Source organism: Oculina patagonica, chromosome 8, assembly GCF_052425735.1.
Source record: "Oculina patagonica isolate OP01 chromosome 8, crgOcupat, whole genome shotgun sequence".
In the NCBI taxonomy this organism is placed as follows: domain Eukaryota; kingdom Metazoa; phylum Cnidaria; class Anthozoa; order Scleractinia; family Oculinidae; genus Oculina; species Oculina patagonica.
In genome coordinates, this window is record NC_135765.1 from 32,877,190 (window position 1) to 32,896,695 (window position 19,506).

Below are 19,506 nucleotides of genomic sequence, written 5' to 3' on the forward strand. Positions count from 1 at the left end.
TGGTCGGTTATTACCTGCACATAACATTGATTCCTTTATTACATTCCTAAAGCCATAATGAAAGATAGTGAAAGATATATTTTCTCGTTGTTTTTATTTTTTAGTATCGCTCTTGCGCAGGACGCAAATCAAGAAGCAAAAAGTGGCAATTACTGGATCACAGTCAAAGACAAAATGGCGCAGGTTTACTGTGACATGGATAATCATGGTAGGATTTGTTTCATAGCTTAAAATATATAAATGGTTTAAACAGATCTAAAAAATACAAAAAAGATACTCTAAATTTTCGATCGCCTTCTGCGGTCTTCTTCAGCCGAGAATGATGGATTTTGCAAGGTTCGCAGAACTCTAATAAGTTGCATTGACGTTATTGTTCGTTGCCCCCCTGGGGAGCAACTAGCGATGCGTAAACCCTTGGGAAGGGCGCTCTTTCGTTTATAGTGTTTTTGTCGAGGATTTGTTTCATAGTCGAATTTCAATACTGAAAAAAACTTTGCGTTCTCTTTGAATTTGGCGTGAAGGCCTCACGGTTGAGGAGTCCGTGAGGTTGACACCATACCGGTTAGCTCCTGGTTGGAGTGCTGTTTATGTTCTTGGGCACGACAATTTAATCTCACACCAATAGGAGGGTCGACTACCTTATTACATGAAATTTTCGCGACACGTTAATTTCGCGATTTTGAGGTGCACATATTTCGCGACACTTAAATTTCGCGATTTTGCGAAAATGTTGTATTTTGAATCACTTTAATTTCGCGTTTTTGAGTGAGACACAATTTACATTTTCTTGGCAATATATTTTGATATGCCTTTGAATTATATAAAACGACTTCATCGAAGGAACAATAACGTCAAAATTTTAAAACAAAAACGCAGGGGGGGACTTAATCTCGGCAATAGCAACAACAGAGCAGTTCTCACAATGTCTACAAGTGAGTCAATTGACGACAACATCCATTTACATTGATTACTGACATATGCGAGTCACTTAATATTCGCGTCATGTTATGTTCGCGATTTTTTTAGAATCGCGAAATTCGCGAAATTAAAGTGTCGCGAAAATTTCATGTAATAAGGTTAATAGGGTTAACCAAGGGTTTACCGACCAGCGAAAATTTTAACTTACAGCCGACATATGGACTACCCCATTCAGACTCTCTAATAGTACCTCTAAGGCAATCCTGCAAAATGCCGGTGGGGGGGGGGGGGGGGGGGGAGAGGGCTGTATTGAACTAGCATCCCATCCAAAGGTTTACCAATACTCCAAGTCGATTCGTGCTACAGATACCGAGCCGGTCTGATGCCCCGGGTCATGCCCCGACACTGCCATACATCTTCAAATCTGGGTCCCGCATTCATTATACCACGCAGTGGTATCATCTACTTAAAGTTCTGTACTGAAACGTCTTTTCTTACGCAGGCGGAGGCTGGACTCTGGTTGTAAGTATCAGTTCTTCCAATCGGAACCATCTCATAGAAGGTGAACACAACTGTTTTAATGCAAGCCTATGTGTGCCGTTCGAAGATGTGGACAAAATACCGGATCGAAAGATGAAGGACGAAGATATTCACTGGATTGCTTCGACCCACGATGGTATGAATAAATAGTCTTGCTTAATTGTTAGCCAGAGAATTTACTTACTACTTTCTTCTCTTGTTACATTTGAACTGTGAAGAGATCTGACACGCACATTTACAGCCGTGTCAATTACACGGAAAATGAGTATTTTACAATAACAGAGTAGGCTTTTGTACATTATGCTAGCATTTTTTCGAGCATTTTAGTGAGGCAAAAGCATTGAGCATTATTCGAGCATTTTAGTGGCATTTTCCCGGAAAATTGATTTTTTTCCCGAGAAAATAAAAAAGAAATTAATTTTTTTTAGAGAAAATGAAGACTAAAACTCAAAATTTAACTACAAATAACTTTCTAGAGATAGTCAACTACTTTCTGTACTTAGCCTCGTAGATGATTTTGAGGACTATGTTGTTTTGGCTGTACTTATGAACTTGTATACGTTGTTGTTGTTGTTGTTACTTAAAACACTTGTACCTTTTTGTAAGTGTTAACAGTTAACACCATGATGTAATGTATATGAAATGATTCATATATGAACTGCGGATGTATATGAAAGTGATAAATGATCGTCGCAGTGAATTTCCAATTTAAGCAATTGGAATAAAGAAGCCTGAAAAAAATTCAGGGCTTCAACGGGATTCGAACCCGTGACCTCCGCGATACCAGTGCGATGCTCTACCAACTGAGCTATTGAAGCCACACATTGGCAGTTGGCGAAAGTGAACATTGATAGTCTTTGTGTAGGTGACACAAGTATAGTCCCGGTGACATCAGTAAAAAATCTTGGGTCCTGGTTCGATGAAAACATGTCCATAGCGACTCACATAAATAAGCTGTGTAAGGCCGCATCTTTCCATCTGCACAACATAAGGCGTATAAGAAAGTACCTTTCTAGCGAGGCTACGCAGTCCCTTGTTCACGCAATTATTATGGGTCGTGTAGACTACTGTAATAGTTTGCTATTTAACACACCCGCTACACATATTGGTAAGCTTCAGCGTATACAGAATTGTGCGGCCCGATTAGTCAGTCAGACACCTAAATTTGACCACATAACACCTACTTTAAAACGTCTTCACTGGCTTCCGGTATGTTTTAGGATCGAGTACAAAATGTTGATCCCAACTTTTAAGGCAATTTATGGCGTTGCACCATATTATATCTGTAACTTGATCAAGATCAGAGACCAAACAAGATTCAACCTGCGATCTTGCAAGGAACTATTGCTGCAGCCATCAAGAGCAAAGACCAAGAAAACCCTAGGAGACAAATCGTTTCAAGTAGCAGCCCCTGGACTGTGGAATAAATTACCATCGGACATAAGATCGATAAAAAGCTACGATCTTTTTAAACGAACGATTAAGACATACTTGTTCAAGAAAGCATTTGCGTGTTACAGCTAGAGCCTCTTTTTAGCATGAATTCCACGAATTTTAGTTTTAGATTTAGTTTTAATTTTAATCTTGAGTTTTCGATTTTTATACTAGGAAAGTTTTTAATTGTATTCTTATATATCTTCATATCATATTTGTAAATTTGTTTGTTTTTCTTCTTTTTTTAAGTTTTAAATTAACTTGATGTAGGCGCATTTGATCATATTCATATGCTAATTTGCGCCGAATAAGTATTAAATTATTATATTATTTATTGGGAGCGAAGTCAATTGTGAGTTCATATTTTCCCGTGAGAGGAGTGAAATGATGTAATGTATATGAAATGATTCATATATGAACTGCGGATGTATATGAAAGTGATAAATGATCGTCGCAGTGAATTTCCAATTTAAGCAATTGGAATAAAGAAGCCTGAAAAAAAAAATTCAGGGCTTCAACGGGATTCGAACCCGTGACCTCCGCGATACCGGTGCGATGCTCTACCAACTGAGCTATTGAAGCCACACATTGGGAGCGAGGTCAATTGTGAGTTCATATTTTCCCGTGAGAGGAGTGAAATGATGTAATGTATATGAAATGATTCATATATGAACTGCGGATGTATATGAAAGTGATAAATGATCGTCGCAGTGAATTTCCAATTTAAGCAATTGGAATAAAGAAGCCTGAAAAAAAAAAATTCAGGGCTTCAACGGGATTCGAACCCGTGACCTCCGCGATACCGGTGCGATGCTCTACCAACTGAGCTATTGAAGCCACACATTGGGAGCGAGGTCAATTGTGAGTTCATATTTTCCCGTGAGAGGAGTGAAATGATGTAATGTATATGAAATGATTCATATATGAACTGCGGATGTATATGAAAGTGATAAATGATCGTCGCAGTGAATTTTCAATTTAAGCAATTGGAATAAAGAAGCCTGAAAAAAATTCAGGGCTTCAACGGGATTCGAACCCGTGACCTCCGCGATACCGGTGCGATGCTCTACCTGAACTGAGCTATTGAAGCCACACATTGGGAGCGAGGTCAATTGTGAGTTCATATTTTCCCGTGAGAGGAGTGAAATGATGTAATGTATATGAAATGATTCATATATGAACTGCGGATGTATATGAAAGTGATAAATGATCGTCGCAGTGAATTTCCAATTTAAGCAATTGGAATAAAGAAGCCTGAAAAAAAAAATTCAGGGCTTCAACGGGATTCGAACCCGTGACCTCCGCGATACCGGTGCGATGGTCTACCAACTGAGCTATTGAAGCCACACATTGGGAGCGAGGTCAATTGTGAGTTCATATTTTCATATATGAATCATTTCATATACATTACATCATTTCACTCCTCTCACGGGAAAATATGAACTCACAATTGACCTCGCTCCCAATGTGTGGCTTCATAGCTCAGTTGGTAGAGCATCGCACCGGTATCGCGGAAGTCACGGGTTCGAATCCCGTTGAAGCCCTGAATTTTTTTCAGGCTTCTTTATTCCAATTGCTTAAATTGGAAATTCACTGCGACGATCATTTATCACTTTCAGTTAACACCATGTTAAAAACTTTGAAATTAATTTAAAAGAACAGTTTGTATAATGAGCATTATCCGAGCATTTTAGTGACTTTTTTTGGGGGGGACCGAGCATTTTAGTGGGAAAAATGGAGCATTAAGGTGGAGCATTTTAGTGGGGAAACAAAAGCATAATGTACCAAAGCCTATAACAGAGTGAATTCTCGCGCACTGATTGGCTTATTTTTATCATCAATAAGAGTACAGACAAATAAAATTTTAATTTATGCAAGGCATTGGTGTGATTAGCGCGTGCTGTTAAACAGTCAGTTTTTTAGCCAATGAAATTCTATTGACTGTTGTCAGGAGCCAATGAAAAGGCGAGAAAAGTTATTGACAATAGTTTCGCCTCGATTGTGTCAGTTTGAATAAAATTTAGAGATTTTTAAGTTTACTTGTGTTTTCTCTTCTTTTAGCCATGCATTTGACCTTTTTTGCCTTTTGTTATTGTAAAAAACAAATTAACGTCAGTTTTTTTATACTTCTGCCCTCTTATTGATGATAAATTGCGTCAATAAGAGGACAGACGCATAAAAAACCGACGTCAGTTTGTTAAACTGACACTGTCAGGTCATTTTGAAGATGAGATAAAATGTAGTGAAACTGAGTTCATTTGGCTAACTGTCTTCTGCAACTTTTTCATTCACAGAAGCTTTTAGAGTTGATGTTTTGAAGCCCTCGTCGAATTTTTCTGTGTTTTACGGGGTAAGATTGAACTTACTATTCAGAAACATACCTTAAGATTTGTTATTCTTTGTTGTATGTATTAATAGTTGTTAACTTAATAATTATAAATTTCAAATACAGGTAGGCCTAAATGTAGCCACTTAGCCTCTTCCTTATTCCCGCTTTTTATTTTATTCTCTTACAGATTCCAAGTGGAGCGAAACATTTTGATTCTTCTTGTACCGGTGGAAACGGGTACGATAGATTCAGCAACTTCTTTTCATTTTCCCCCCGCGTGAGAGATGTTTCGAGATTTGACCTAAAAATTCCATACTAAATAAGGTAGCTTTAAAGAGTTCCCTTGTCAAGGAATCAAGTTTTTCTGTCTGTCTTCTTTCTATCCATACTGACATTAGTCAACCTAGGGCCAAGGAGTTTCCTTGTGAAGGATTGGAAATCAAGTCTGTCTGTCAGTCAGTCAGTCCGTCTGTTTCTCTGTCTGTCTCTCGTTCTGTAAATAGCAGTGAGGTCTGTTTGTGTAGTTTCGTGTAAATATCGATTTTGTTTGTTCTATAGTGTCAAGTGACGTTTCGGTCAAATGTAAAATGTGATTAAATTTTCGCCGATGTTTTTATCTTAGGGGAAGTTGTCCTCGCATTATCATTTCTTACTCGTACCCATACCAGTGGGAATCAAACTGCAATGGGATTGACAAAGGATACCTTACTTACACAAGCTGCCACAGAGGTAAGTCAAACATAACTGTGATTATAGAATGTATCATGGCTGTCTGCCTTGTAATGTCAATTAAACTGATCATATGACGCCCTTTTTAAAGCAATTTGATTGGCTTCAGTTGACGACAGAATAGTTTTAAGATTTTTTTTAACTTTTAAGATTCACATGGTCTCGCTCCGAATTATCTTACCACCAAAATCGACCATATCTTCCGCCTCGTCAACAAATTAAATACACTGTAATCCGCCAACCAAAAACTCTCAGTAATTATATAATTATATAAGTGATACTTATGGACACAGAGCCTTCTTGTTTGCTTCGTAACCAACTCTCTTTTTGCGTTAAATCATACCAAACCGTTTTAATGTGTAAATGATAACGCTATAAATGTAAAAGAACTTTAACGCCATCGTTATTGTCATCATCATCGTCATCAATTTGTAATAATCACAATTTATACTCTGTTGAATTACGGAACAGACACCTGGGAGGGGTCGCAGAGCGGTGGAGGGGGCGGGGGGTGTAGGGCAGGGGGAATTGTAACAACTTTTTGTCAACCTTGCCAAATCAACTTTGCGCAAAGTTTGTTTCTCATGAGAATACTTTTTCTTAATAGGGTCATAGTTTTTTTTTGCCCCAATTGCACATTTAAACAACGTACTATTCGTCAAGGGGTAAACAGGCACCATTTCTGAATGCTGGCCTTTCTTTTTCGGGCTAAAGCTTTGTCGGAATATATTCTTTTATTCATTTGAGAATCCGTCAGATTTTATTTCTGTGTGTATTTTTTTTGTTTCAGTTTTTGATGGGCATGATAACGATGAATGTGGACCTCGTTTTGCTTCCTCCAAGTATAGTAAGTTAATTTTTCACTAAATTGCCAATCTGATTTTTTTTAAACGTGATCAACCTTTAGAAGCAAAGATTACCTTTACTTTTTATTACACTGAAATATATTTGCTATTTTCCAAATAATGGCAATTTCTTGCTCGAAATGTTTCAAACTGTTAAAGCTAAATATTTTTTTCAGGAAACTGGCTAAATTAACAATAACAGATAGAGCGATTTTCGATTGATTGTCGTAAAACCAAAACCAAAGTAATCATTCTGGCCAATCAAAAAAGGACACAGACAATCAATCAAAACTCGAAGTAAATACATGTAGCCGAGGCGAAGCGCGGGAAAATGTGTGTGAGCAAGTCACAATTGGTTTTAGTTTTACTTCAGCTGATTGGTTAAGAAAATCACTAAACCAATCACTAAGCGTAGTAATACAAGAACAAAGCAAATGCGAACTACTTAAGTTTCGACACTCAAGTGGAAATCGCTCTGTTTACTAAGGGCTTGAAACAGTAGTCCCTTGAGAGAATCCTCTCTCGCCTCAGCCGATAATACTTCATATTCTTTAATTTATCTCTTGGTTCTGTTGTTAGACACAAATCGCGTCCTGTACGGCTACTGCAACAGTAATGGAATACATCATAATCTTCAAGGCCGCCTTTTTGTCAAGTGAACCCGGCTGACCATGTTGTACTGCGTGGTCAGAATTTAACTACTAAGAGTGGTCAATACCTTATTTCACCTTACAGCTACTCTAAGTTTATAATTACAAGCAAGCAAAATAAATAAAAAAAGGAAGATTAATAGCGTTCCAGTAATGACAAGACAGTATTAGGGAGCTTAAACAAACTAAGACGGCAACGCGAACGAGAACGACACCAAACAAAAGGTTTAATGAGCAGAATCAAAACACTAAACGTGCGTTTTATATCTGCTACATTTCTTTGCCGTTCTCTGCGAAACAGAACAACGTGAAATGACCAAATTATGCGTTTTTAGGAGAACGTAAACGGCGAAGGCTTAATTTTCCTATTTCTAATTGGGGTTGAACGCTCTCTTCACATATTAAGCTAGGGCTAGTTCCTAAACCAAAAGATACCCTGAATACATCTGGATAATAGCGAGATTCTCGAGTAAATTATCATATTTTTAGTGGGCGTTGTCTTCGGCGGCGCAGTCGTCATTGCTTAAGCTCCCTTTAAATGCCTGTTTGATGACAACGTCAAACTGTTTTAAAATACGCTTTGAAACGAGAGAAGCAAAAAACATTGGATAACTTAAAATCCCGGACTAACATGCATCAACTTTCGAACAACTCCACCCACAGATGTGCCACAAAGTGACAAAACTGACGGGGATGGAGAATGTTAATACTAAAGCTTTAGAGTACGAAATTTAACGAGTACAGTACTAATAAATACACGATTCGCCATGAAATCACTAACATAAACTCACTACCCTGTGTGGTCGCTAAAAATATTCCTGTAGTTAGCTCTTTTTTAATATTTTTACCTTTGTAACTTTTGATATGTATTTTATCAACTGAAATAAAGACACTTTAATTTAATTTAATTCAACAATAATACGTAGATTTTAAACTGTTATTTATCGTTTGAATGTAGCTATAGCTGTAAATATGCCAAAATTATTATCTGCCACTACATGCTGTGCTGGTCAGACAGAAGGGATATTACCTATTTGTTGAGTTTTTTCGCCAGTTAAAGCCAGCAAGTTTTGAAAATCAAGATTTTCATGCATTATTGTGCACTGTAGGGAAAATAAACTAGGCAATAGTTGTACGGATACGATTAAAAAAACGAAGACAAAATGATTGAATATGTGCAATGACCACGGTGGGAGGTCTTTTGAGTGAAGCACTCACTGCAGTAGAGGTTGAAGGGACTGTGTCACGGCTGCGTTAAGTTTATTTTATTAAGTTTTGCCAAATACTCGCTCTAGTTACAAAGAAATTTCTTTCTGTGGATCTAAATGACAAAACAATAGCTTCATTGCAACCAAGTTTGTCTCGCGGGCATTATAATTTAAAGTTACAAGAGAACGAGACTAATTTTGAAAACTGTTCAGCCCAACAATATTTCAAAAACACAAATCACAATCCGTTCCAATCTTCTTCACTTTTGGCCATCCGTACCTTTTTTTTGTATTTGCTGTGTTATTGAAATTTAAATTTGGCTATAATCCGTGACACAGTCCCTTTAATTGCAACTGTTACGGGTAACTTTTGTCTATATACTTAACAAGTGTTTTAAATAGTAATTGTAATAGAAATACATAAAAAATATACTCAAGCAGCTGCATGTTCTATGCTTGACTACAGAAACAACAAAAATATACTTACAACGTACGTAGGAGTAAGTAGGAGTAAATAAGACTAGATTATCAATTAGTATTAATTAGATTAAACACCAATCTTATAACCTGCGCGAAAGAGAGTTTCTCTAATATAAAATTATCTGTGTCAAGATCACATTCTCCTCTGACCCGTCTGTTAGAGTCCTATTAAATTTTAACAAGGGAAGAACGAGCGCGAACGGGAGAGGTGAGGACAAAAGAGGCCTGGAGACGAATCAGCATCTGCGCATTCCTCGTCTTTAGTGGTAACGAGACAAATACGATTGCTTTTTTATGTCGAATGTGATCATCACTTAAGAGTGTGACTTCTTTAAAATGGGCAACTCCCGATTTTGTTTTTAAAAGACGTTGTTAGGCAAGAATCGTCGTTCTCTCTCGTCCAAGGAAAGCGAATCCTGTTCCCGAAAGCGGCTGGTAATAGAAGATGTATGAAAATAAAAAACACTATACAGAAACAACAGCCATTTTGAATTCCATTTTGGTGGCATTTTGCTGATTCACATGCATTCTTGAACTGATCTTGCAATAGAGCCAGAGGACATACTCGAGCTCTGCTCTTTAGGTTTTGTAAGATGTGTATCTTAACATGTTTTTATATAATTAGCAGTAGCTACGCCACTGTTTTGTAACTTGAAATATATCATATTAAGTATTTCTTGCCTTTGTAACTTAATAAAAATTTTAACACACTTAAAGATGTGTCTGTTCGTTGTAGTATGAAGAGTTCTTTTTTCTGTGTGATTACATTTTATGGACAATACCGGCGACATCAATCATAAACAGTCGTTATCACACTGCTACCTGTATACACACCAAGCAAAATCAACAACGTTTTCTTTAGTCTATTGCTTGAACCACCACAAAAAAATTCTGACGACAGTTTGGTAAAAGATAAAATTATTGAACAGAGCTTCAAAAACGTCGCACTGTAAATATTTTGTCACAAAGGTCAGAAGTTATACGGGATAAAAGAATGGTTGCTCGAAAAAACAAAAAAAGGTTGCCGTAAAATAAAACTGCTTTAAACCTAGTCTCAAGCGTGGGTCGACTTTGGTCACCTGTTAAGTAACTTGTCTTAATTCATGTCAAGGTCAAGTGAGTTGAAAAGCAGTAAATATTTTTGGACACAAATGCATGGGGAATATTGTTCAATCCTGTGTATTTTTATAGTCATTTCATTCAAAAATCAGCTTAAGCAGCGACAAAGAACATTAATTATTAAGCTATTCTTCGTTCTTATGGATTTGTATTTGCAAAATAACAAAACAATTTCCAACTAAAAAGGCTCAACTTTAATTGAATAAAAGACTTGTTGAAGTATCTTAAACTAACGCGACTTTTACATTAGCTGACTGATGCTAAATTCAGCCCCTTCGGGTGAAAACGAATAGAAACTCGAGTTGGGAATAAAAAACCCTTAGAGATGTTATGAAACTTATTGAACATAAATATTAATTTCCTACGTCCTTTTTTATGAATGTTTATTTTCTTAGTTTCTCTTAGTGGATTACTTTTCTAAGTCGAACACTGCAATATTACGCCGATGTCTCGAACTCCCGCTAAGTTCTCGAACCAATTTATACAGTCTATGCTTCCTTTAGAGGTTCCAAAATCGGGATTCCACAGTTGCCTTTCTGCGGTTAAATCTAATGCTTCTTTTGTCATTGGACATTAATATATAATTTCCTACTCTCTCGTAAATGGGCTTGTATCTATTAAAGAGCTCCAGACAGAAACATAAAAGATTGGAAGTAGTGATTACTGTTTGTATAGTTTTGTAGGACTCTTTTGAACTCTTGGCCAAACGGCTAGTACAAAGTATCTGTTTTCGGCAATTCGCCGATGTAACAGTGAAATGCTTAATAATCAATGGGCGCAAAAGGTGGTTTAAACTAATTTGTATAATAAAGGTTGGTACTTCCATTAACAGCCATTAATCATTTATTGTATGCATTTAGCGCAAAATAACTTAAAGGTGGAAGCAACGTTTTGGCAGAGACTGAAAATCACAGCATTGCTAACACTGCCGCGGCCGGTACCTCCATACAGTTTATACTACGGGAAGATATTACGCAAAAAAATAGTATTTTAGAAGGTATGTAAAACGTTGTTTCTCGTTTTTTTTTCTGTGGAAAACATCAAACTTAAAGTTATGGAAAAATTGTGTATCAACAAGCTTCAACAGTTTTGGCAGATATAAGGTTATCTTCGCCTATTAATTAACCTTTACTAAAAGTCTTTAAAAAGAGCTAAATGGGCCTCTGTGCTAATGCTCTCCATGCACTATTTGTCGGAAGAAACTGTATTGTTGTTTCTTTAATTAACACGTCCCAAATTACTTTGCCTAAACTACACAATGCATGTCCAATACAGCTGCAACGACTCGAGTCGTCTCTAAGCACTGGCGACTCGACTAAGCAGAAGTCTAGTCGCATATCATGCGGGAAGAGGAAATTTCCAAGTTAAATGTTTGCCGGAAGTAAAATTGGCGGAGGGCGGAGGCTACAAAATGTTCGACTCGTTGCGACTCGACACGAGTCTTCGCGACTCTTTTTGACATAACTCTGGATAGAAATTTTACTTTCGGTAAGTCGAGTCGACTTTCTTCCAGACGATCGCGAGTCGATACGACTCGATCGAGTCGAGACGAGTCGCCGACTTTTTTACCCTTCCTTATAACATAGGTGTATTTCACGCTATCTCTAGCGACTAGACTTTGTCATAGTTTTGATTAATTGGTAACAGGACTTCGCTTCGTCCAATTCTGTCTGTAATTATACTTGTGATTAAACAAATCGGACTCCCGCATCGCGGTCGTCTGATTTTGTTAAAGAAGACGTTCACTCCAGAATGGCCATGTATTTCCTTTACGCCAATAAAAAGTTATACAAAGATATGTTATTCACCAAAATTTCAGCCTTCAACGTGCACTATATAACCCTACGAAATCTTTCTTAAAACTCGACAACTGAACGCCGCCATCTTGGAGCTGGTAATGTATGCATGACGTCAAAGAGGTCAGCCTGAAGTTTGGCGGGAAAATTTAAACACTCGAAACTCCTTGTTTTTTTCGTAGTGGCTTTTGTTTGTCAAAATACCTGTTTGTGCATTTCCATTTTGCTCAAACAGAGCTCCAAGAAATTATACAAAAAACAAGGAGTTTCGACTATTAAAATTTCCCGCCAAACTTCAGGCTGAGCTCTTTGACTTCACGCATAAATTACCAGCTCCAAGATGGCGGCGTTCAGTTGTCGAGTTTTAGGAAAGATTTCGTAGGGTTATTAGCGAATGTTGAAGGCTGAAATTTTGATGAATAACATATCTTTGTATAAACTTTTTATCGGCGTAAAGAAAATAAATGGCCATTCTGGAGTGAACTTCTCCTTTAATCACTCGTATGATTACAGACAGAATTGGACTCCACTCACTCAGTCCTATTACCATTAGGGTTTTTCACAAGTTGCTCGGCAACTTTTTGGCAACTTTTCGTGATTCGAGCAACTTTTTCCACTTCGAGCAACTTTTTTCCTTTCGAGCAACTTGTTGCATTTTGAGCAATTTCAAAACCGAAGATCTCCGAAGATTATCCGAGTGTTGTTCAAAGGCAATACGAACGTTTCCGAAGATTTACGAAGTTTGCCGAGGAGCATCCGAAGACATTTCAACTTTCGGCTCATTTTGCATTAAAACATTACAAAACTCGTCAGCAAACATGACTCATTGATATCTTCACGATTTTTCTCAGTTAAAGGAATCCTTGCTATTAAACAAACTTTCCCCTTTAATATGTTATTTATATACTTATTTTGCTGTAAAACTGCATAAAACTGCTTAGAAATCTTACCAAAAAAGGGAAATTAGCATATATTTAGAGAAATTCTCTTGATTAGAAGCAGCGTTTTGGATTTTTTGGAGCAACTTTCGAGCAACTTTTATTATCAGAAGCAACTTTTTTGAATTTTTGGAGAAACTTTTGAGCAACTTTTTGAGAAATTACGGGCAACTTTTTGGGAAATCTCGAGCAACTTGTGGAAAGCCCTAATTACCATTATTTAACAGTTGTTAATTTAAGAATAGTTACTTGATTTTGAGTCGTTCCTAATCAAGAATTGGGTATCCGTGCGTTATGGAGAATTTCTCTTCTTTTGTTGTATAAAATTCAACGCCGAGATGTTTAAATAGGCAAAGCAAATATAACAATGGAGTTGAATTCTCGTAAAATTACACCACGGAAATATAGATAGGAAAAGAAAAAAAAAACATTTTGTTTTTATTTTGTCTCAGTGATAGAGTGTTTTCAATCCTTATTGGGTTCTTGGGTCGCTGACGATGTTTTAATTGAACATCTCAGTTTAATATTATTTATAATATTAACTAAAGTTTATTCGATCGTTTTCTTTATTCAGTTAGGAAATTGCATCCTACACAGTCAACATGGATAGTTTACTGTGGTTGCTAGCCACATTTGCTATTACTAGTGCGGATCAGCTGCAGTGCAAACCTGGGGCATATTCATCAAGGGGAAATTACCTGAAGGATCACGTGATATCAAGTGGAAATACAGCTAATATTGGCGAGTGCTTAGTAAAATGCGCCTACGAACCACGATGTAAAAGCATCAACTTCCGGTTTGCAGGATTGTTCTGTGAATTGAACGACGCCGATAGATCCACGCACCCATGGGATTATGGACCTGGCTCAGAATGGCATGCATACAGTGACTACCCGTACCAGACCCCGGATCCCCAGGTTAGATGATTAGCTGTGAATTGCATTGTTTTTACAGGAGCCTATTCTGCGCATGGCATTGATCCCTTTTATTACGTCCCTAAAGCCAAATTGTCAGAGCGGGAAGTTGACTACAGCATCCTCATCCTCACCAAGGGCTGTCGAAAAGATGCTCGAAATTTCCCAAAAAGTTGCTTGGAATTACTTAAAAAGTTCCTCGAAAGTTGCTCCAAAAAATCCAAAACGTTGCTTTTAAATAACAAAATTCTCTAAATATGTGTTAATTTCCCTTTGATTTATTAGCATTTTCATGCAATTTAACTGCAATTTCGTCCCCAGAGGCCGCGATTCTTCTGGTCTGCGTCAGGGATCGGGACCTCTGGGCTATTCTAAAAGCTCGCTACAAAGGCGTCTGCATCTGATTGGCTTTTGAAAACTTGTTCGTTTCACCGCAATAATTCCGGCGCACGCGCAAAATCAAACTGGAACCAGGATTTTCTGGTTCCGGTTTCGGTCTAGAGCCGTTGAGTTTCTCGACCGCTGGTGAATCGGAATGCAGGCACTGGGGACAAGATTGATTTAACTGCGACATAAAAATCTATATAACATTAAAAGGCCAAAATTTGTTGAATTAGAAGAATTTATTTAACTAAGAACAATCGTGAAAATACCGATACGTTATGTTTGCTGACGAGTTTTGAATGCTGAATGATCCGGAAGTTAAAACATCTCCGAATTTCCTGGCAAAATTTCGTTTATCTTCGAAAAAGTCAGAAAAATGCTCGGGAACGTTCGTATGGCCTTCGAAGAACACTCGGACAATATTCAGAAATCTTCGGTCTAGTAGATGTAAAAAAGTTGCACGAAAATGCAAGAATTTGCTCAAAAGGAAAAAGTTGCTCGAAAGATGAAAAGTTGAACAAAGGTTGCCGAGCATCTTTGAGACATCCCTACCCTCATCCTTACAAAGCCGCGCACCTCCACCCGCCCTCACCCTTGCCCCGCCCCCGTCCTACCCCACCTTACCCCCAACACACATATTCAACACTTCGAAGAATAAAATTCAGGCATATTTTCAGAAGAGTGTAGAGATGAGGGTGAAAAGTTATATATCTTATTCTCGTTGTTTTTATTTTTTAGTATCGCTCTTGTGCAGAAATAAAGGACAAACATAAAGAAGCAAAAAGTGGCTGCTACTGGATCACAGTGAAAGACAAACTGATGCAGGTTTATTGCGACATGGAAAACAATGGTAGGATTTGTTTCACAGTCGATGAGTTAATACTTTAATAATGATAAAGTAATATGTGTTATCCTTCATATTCGGTGCGGAGGCCTAACGGTTGAGAAGTGGCCATGAATTAGACACCGGATTGGAACAGACCTTATCAAGAGAATATTTCATGTTCTGTTGACCTTATCTTTACCTTCCTTTAAAAGCAGTGATATATATCAACCTTAAATTCATTAATCTACTATTAAATAGATTTAGCCAAGCCTGAAAGCGGAGCTCCCCGGTTGTTTACTTTGCCTTTTTGTAATTCCGAATTTAATGACCACAAACAGAAAAAAATAGCCTGCGATCCAATGTAAACCATTACTTAGTCAGCGGTAAACTTAAAAAAACATTCGACCTCGATGAGTTCTTCATCTGAGCCCGCGATATGGTCAGGTGATACTGGTCAGCGGATACCTCGTTTTTACAGCTGTCAATCGACCATAAGATGGATATCCAATATCAAAGATGTAAGCTCTCCTTAACCTTAACCAGCCGGCTATCCAACTTATTTCTGGAGTATGGCCGCCATGTTTCACGACTAACGTCGGTAGGCGCACGCGCCCGCGAGCCATGCCGCTAGCCATGATGACCATGAAAAACCAAGGGCATGGGTCTGTCAATTTTCTATGGGTGTGGGGCTCTGCTCTGCGGCGTGGCTGATGGGAGCTCCGTTACTAAAAGTTCTGGACTGAAACGTCTTTTCTTTCGCAGGTGGAGGCTGGACTCTGGTTGTAAGCATCAGTTCTTCAAATCAAAATCATCTCATAGAAGGCGAACACAACTGTTTTAACTCAAGCTTATGTGTGCCATACGAAGATGTGGACAGCCTACCGGATCGAAAGATGAAAGACGAAGATATTCAGTGGATTGCCTCGTCCTACGATGGTAAAAAAAAATGTCTTTCAGAATGTCTTGCTGAATTTTACATGTTATCATAAAAAAGAAGGAAGATATAATGAATGCTTATAAAGCAGAACCCCGCCATAGTCGAATCGAGCCATAGGAGTATTTTAGATTTCTACTTTTTCCTATTATCACGACTTGCCAAATTAGCGGCATTTACTTTGATATCAGTCTCTGATGGGATATTAAACGTACTCACAGAAACAGCCTTGTCAGTCACACGAAAACATCTGTTTGTCCGACTGAATCTATGAGGTGACGGATGGGATAAAATGGTCGATATGAAACCATATCAGCCCTGCATTGATTTTAATTTTTATATAGTTCAATTGAGTTCATCAGCTTGGCATACTTACGTGGCTCTATATATTTCTCTTTATAACAGGAGTTTTCAGAGTTGATGTTTTGACTTCCTCGTCGAGTTATTCTGTGTTTTATGGGGTATGGTTTTAGTAACATGCAACTTAATTTTTGTCTTTCTATGTTGTCTTGTTGAATAGAATGTATTGCATTTCAAGATCTTGCTAGCCTTACAATAATTCTATTATACGCCATTTCTTATTCTTCTACAGATTCCAAGTGGAGCGATACATTTTAATTCTGCTTGTACCGGTGGAAGTGGGTAAGAACGATCCAGCAAGATCTTTTCATTTGGTACACAGGAGTTTAAGGAAGTTTTTTGTTCTACCCCAGTTACGTTTAAACGTTAATCACCAGCGATAACCTGCTAACTCTAGCTCTTGAGCAAGACACTGAACTCTCATGCATAGTGCCTATTTCCACCCAGGTGTAAAAATGGGCTCCGTCAACTGACTGAATAGTGGGAGTTACTCTGCGATGGACCAGCATCCCATCCAAAGGGGGGTGGGGAGTAGAAATTCTCCTAGTCGCTTATTAAATTCTACAGAACTCTAGTCAGGAAGCAAGAATCAAATCTGCCCTTCTGTCCGTCTGTCTGCCTTTCTGTCTCTCTGTCTGTCTGTCTCTCTGTCTCTCGACCTGTAGATACAGGTAGGTTGTTTGTTCTGTAGTGGCAAGTGACGTTCCCACCGTAAAAGGAAAATGCAATTTACTAATTGTCGATGTATATTTTATTTATTATCTTAGGGGCTCGTGTCCTCGCATTATTATTTCTTACTCGTACCCATACCAGTGGGAATCAAACAACTGCAATGGAATTGACAAAGGATACTTTATTGTCGACAGCTGCTACACACGTAAGCCAAACATAACTGTGATTATATGTACATTTCGGCGATAAAAATATTGAAAATAAGGTTAAAGGCTGTTAAAAATGACAATAAACGTTTTCGATCAATACGATCATTTTCAGAGTGAAAAACTGCATAAAGCTGGGTGTTTTTATGGTTAGGCTTAACCGTTACGTAATGCCCGTTCCCATGGAGAACAAGGTGGGCATGAGGTCAAATGATTGGACTTGTTTGTTAAGTTCTGGATGGAAACGTGCGATGTAAAACGCTTCTTTTATTCTTCTATTCATCCATGAATAAGCGGTGGTTAATACCACGAGAACTTATGATTTGGGTGATTCTTAATGTGTTTAGCTGGCTCCGACTGCCCATTAACATCTGAATGCTCGTTGACTAGAACCTCCCGGTTGCGTGCCGTTCTAACCACCGCTTATTCATGGATGAATACGTTTCATCCAGAACTTAACAAACAAGTCCAATCATTTGACCACGTAACGGTTAACCCTAACTATAAAAATCACCCAGCTTTATACAGTTTTTTACTCTGAAGATGATCATATTGATAAAAAACGTTTAGTGTCATTTTTTTAACAGCTGTGATTATGTAATGCAATCACTCATACGCATATCAATAACTAACATAAAACTTTAGAACTTGGAACAGAGACCTGGGAGCGAGCGTAGCAAGGGGAGGCTGACTGTTCGCATGTTTGCAAAACAAGACAGTGTAATATTCCTTTTTACAGAAAATTGTTATTTATTTTAGCCGCGTCGTAGTTGTTTACTCCTTCAGGAAAAGACATCTTAAAACATCATAGCATTGGTCAGGGGTACACGGAACGGTGATAGATCTTTCTTATGAATCCGTGATATCTCTTTTTTTTTCGTTACAGTGTTTGATGGACACGACAACAGCGAATGTGGAGGCGTGTGGTTTTCTTCTAAGTATAGTAAGTTATTTACTACGTCACTAAATTGCCAATCTGCAGTGTGTGCACTTGATCAGCAAGGGAGGGCAAATAGCCTTGGAAACCATGTTTTTTTGGCGGGGAGGGGGAGGGGTGCGGTAATCTTCAAGAATTTTGGGAGGGGGATCTGGGCGTGTTTTCTGAAACTATTACCCAATTTCTTGCAGATTAGAATATTTATTCACCAATATTCACTTCACTTCACTTAATTGTCGAGCTTCTCGACCAATCAGAATGCTCGATTCTTATATTCACGTCTGGAAATTGTACCAAAATGAAAAGAGTAGTTGTTCTTTTATTAGGTGTCTCATAACGGTTTAGATTTTTTTGTTCTTTGATAGAAGTTTGCAAACAGAAATGTTTCAAAATGTTTAAGTTTGATGTTGTACGGTTGATCAGGTTAATGCAACAATATTGCAAGGTAATATGAGCCAAAAATGGGCATGATCAAATTCTGTGAAAATTCAGTTAATTACATTGCCTGATTGAATCATCTTACTTCTATATTGTAAACCATTCTTCGTAGCAAACCGAAATGAAAGGGCTATGCAGTGCCGTAGCAAGGGTAAAATAAGTGGGGGGGGGGGGGGGGGGGGGGGGGGGGCACGCGGGCGCCAGAGGCGCGAGCCTCTAGGGGGGTCTGGGGGCATGCCCTCCCAGAAAATTTTGAAATCTAGAGGCTTGAAAATGCTATTTCCAGCGCTCTCCAAAAGCTATTTGTGATTTACGCATATTGCGAATTTGAAACATTTTTGAGACATTTTTTTCACATTGTTGTCACGATTTATGGTTTGTTTTAGTTTTTGGCTGTTTAATATTGTTGTGCATCACCCTACATACGTTAAAAAATAAAAAGAAGTACAAATGTTTATTGTTTCAAACCTCTCAGGAGATAAAATTGTATTTTCAACATTTTATACAGGTCTGTTTTTACTTTTTGGGAAAAAAAACTGGGGGGGCACGCCCCCCCCCCCCCGGCCCCTCCCCTTGCTACGGCACTGCTATGCCTTTCCCACTCAGGCATATTCTTAAATACATCTTTTGTTTCATTGTTAGATACAAATCGTGCCTTGTATGGCTACTGCCACAGTAATGGAATACATCATAATCTTGAAGGCCGCCTTTTTGTCAAGTGAACCTGTCCTTGACCTGATTATTCATGACCAGTTCATGATGATATGGACTGATTTTTTGAGACTGATCAATGTCAACATTTTTTTTTCACTTAACAACGTTAGACATAACAAATTAAAGTGTACAGCT

The 19,506-nt window shown here is 38.1% G+C and overlaps 2 protein-coding genes and 1 non-coding gene across 4 annotated transcripts; 2 read left to right on the forward strand and 1 right to left on the reverse strand.

Moving 5' to 3' along the window:
- Positions 1 to 124: 124 nt before the first annotated feature.
- Positions 125 to 7,495, forward strand: LOC144662239 (uncharacterized). The gene is made up of 7 exons (XM_078523008.1): positions 125 to 208; positions 1,421 to 1,594; positions 5,187 to 5,242; positions 5,409 to 5,458; positions 5,844 to 5,950; positions 6,741 to 6,797; positions 7,375 to 7,495. The coding sequence occupies exons 1-7, from the start codon at positions 175 to 177 to the stop codon at positions 7,452 to 7,454; spliced, it is 558 nt and encodes a 185-aa protein (XP_078379134.1). The 5' UTR covers positions 125 to 174; the 3' UTR covers positions 7,455 to 7,495.
- On the reverse strand, positions 2,204 to 2,277 carry Trnat-ggu (transfer RNA threonine (anticodon GGU)). The gene has a single exon. It is a non-coding gene; the product is annotated as a tRNA-Thr (tRNA).
- A 3,617-nt stretch (positions 7,496 to 11,112) lies between the features above and the next one.
- On the forward strand, positions 11,113 to 19,505 carry LOC144662228 (uncharacterized). 2 transcript variants are annotated; one of them, XM_078522995.1, is made up of 9 exons: positions 11,113 to 11,249; positions 13,561 to 13,903; positions 15,023 to 15,134; positions 15,873 to 16,046; positions 16,450 to 16,505; positions 16,637 to 16,686; positions 17,172 to 17,281; positions 18,169 to 18,225; positions 19,300 to 19,505. In XM_078522995.1, the coding sequence occupies exons 2-9, from the start codon at positions 13,589 to 13,591 to the stop codon at positions 19,377 to 19,379; spliced, it is 954 nt and encodes a 317-aa protein (XP_078379121.1). In that variant the 5' UTR covers positions 11,113 to 11,249; positions 13,561 to 13,588; the 3' UTR covers positions 19,380 to 19,505. The 2 variants fall into 2 exon arrangements, with proteins under 2 accessions (XP_078379121.1, XP_078379122.1); XM_078522996.1 differs by having other exon boundaries at positions 11,130 to 11,253.
- Position 19,506: the final 1 nt, after the last annotated feature.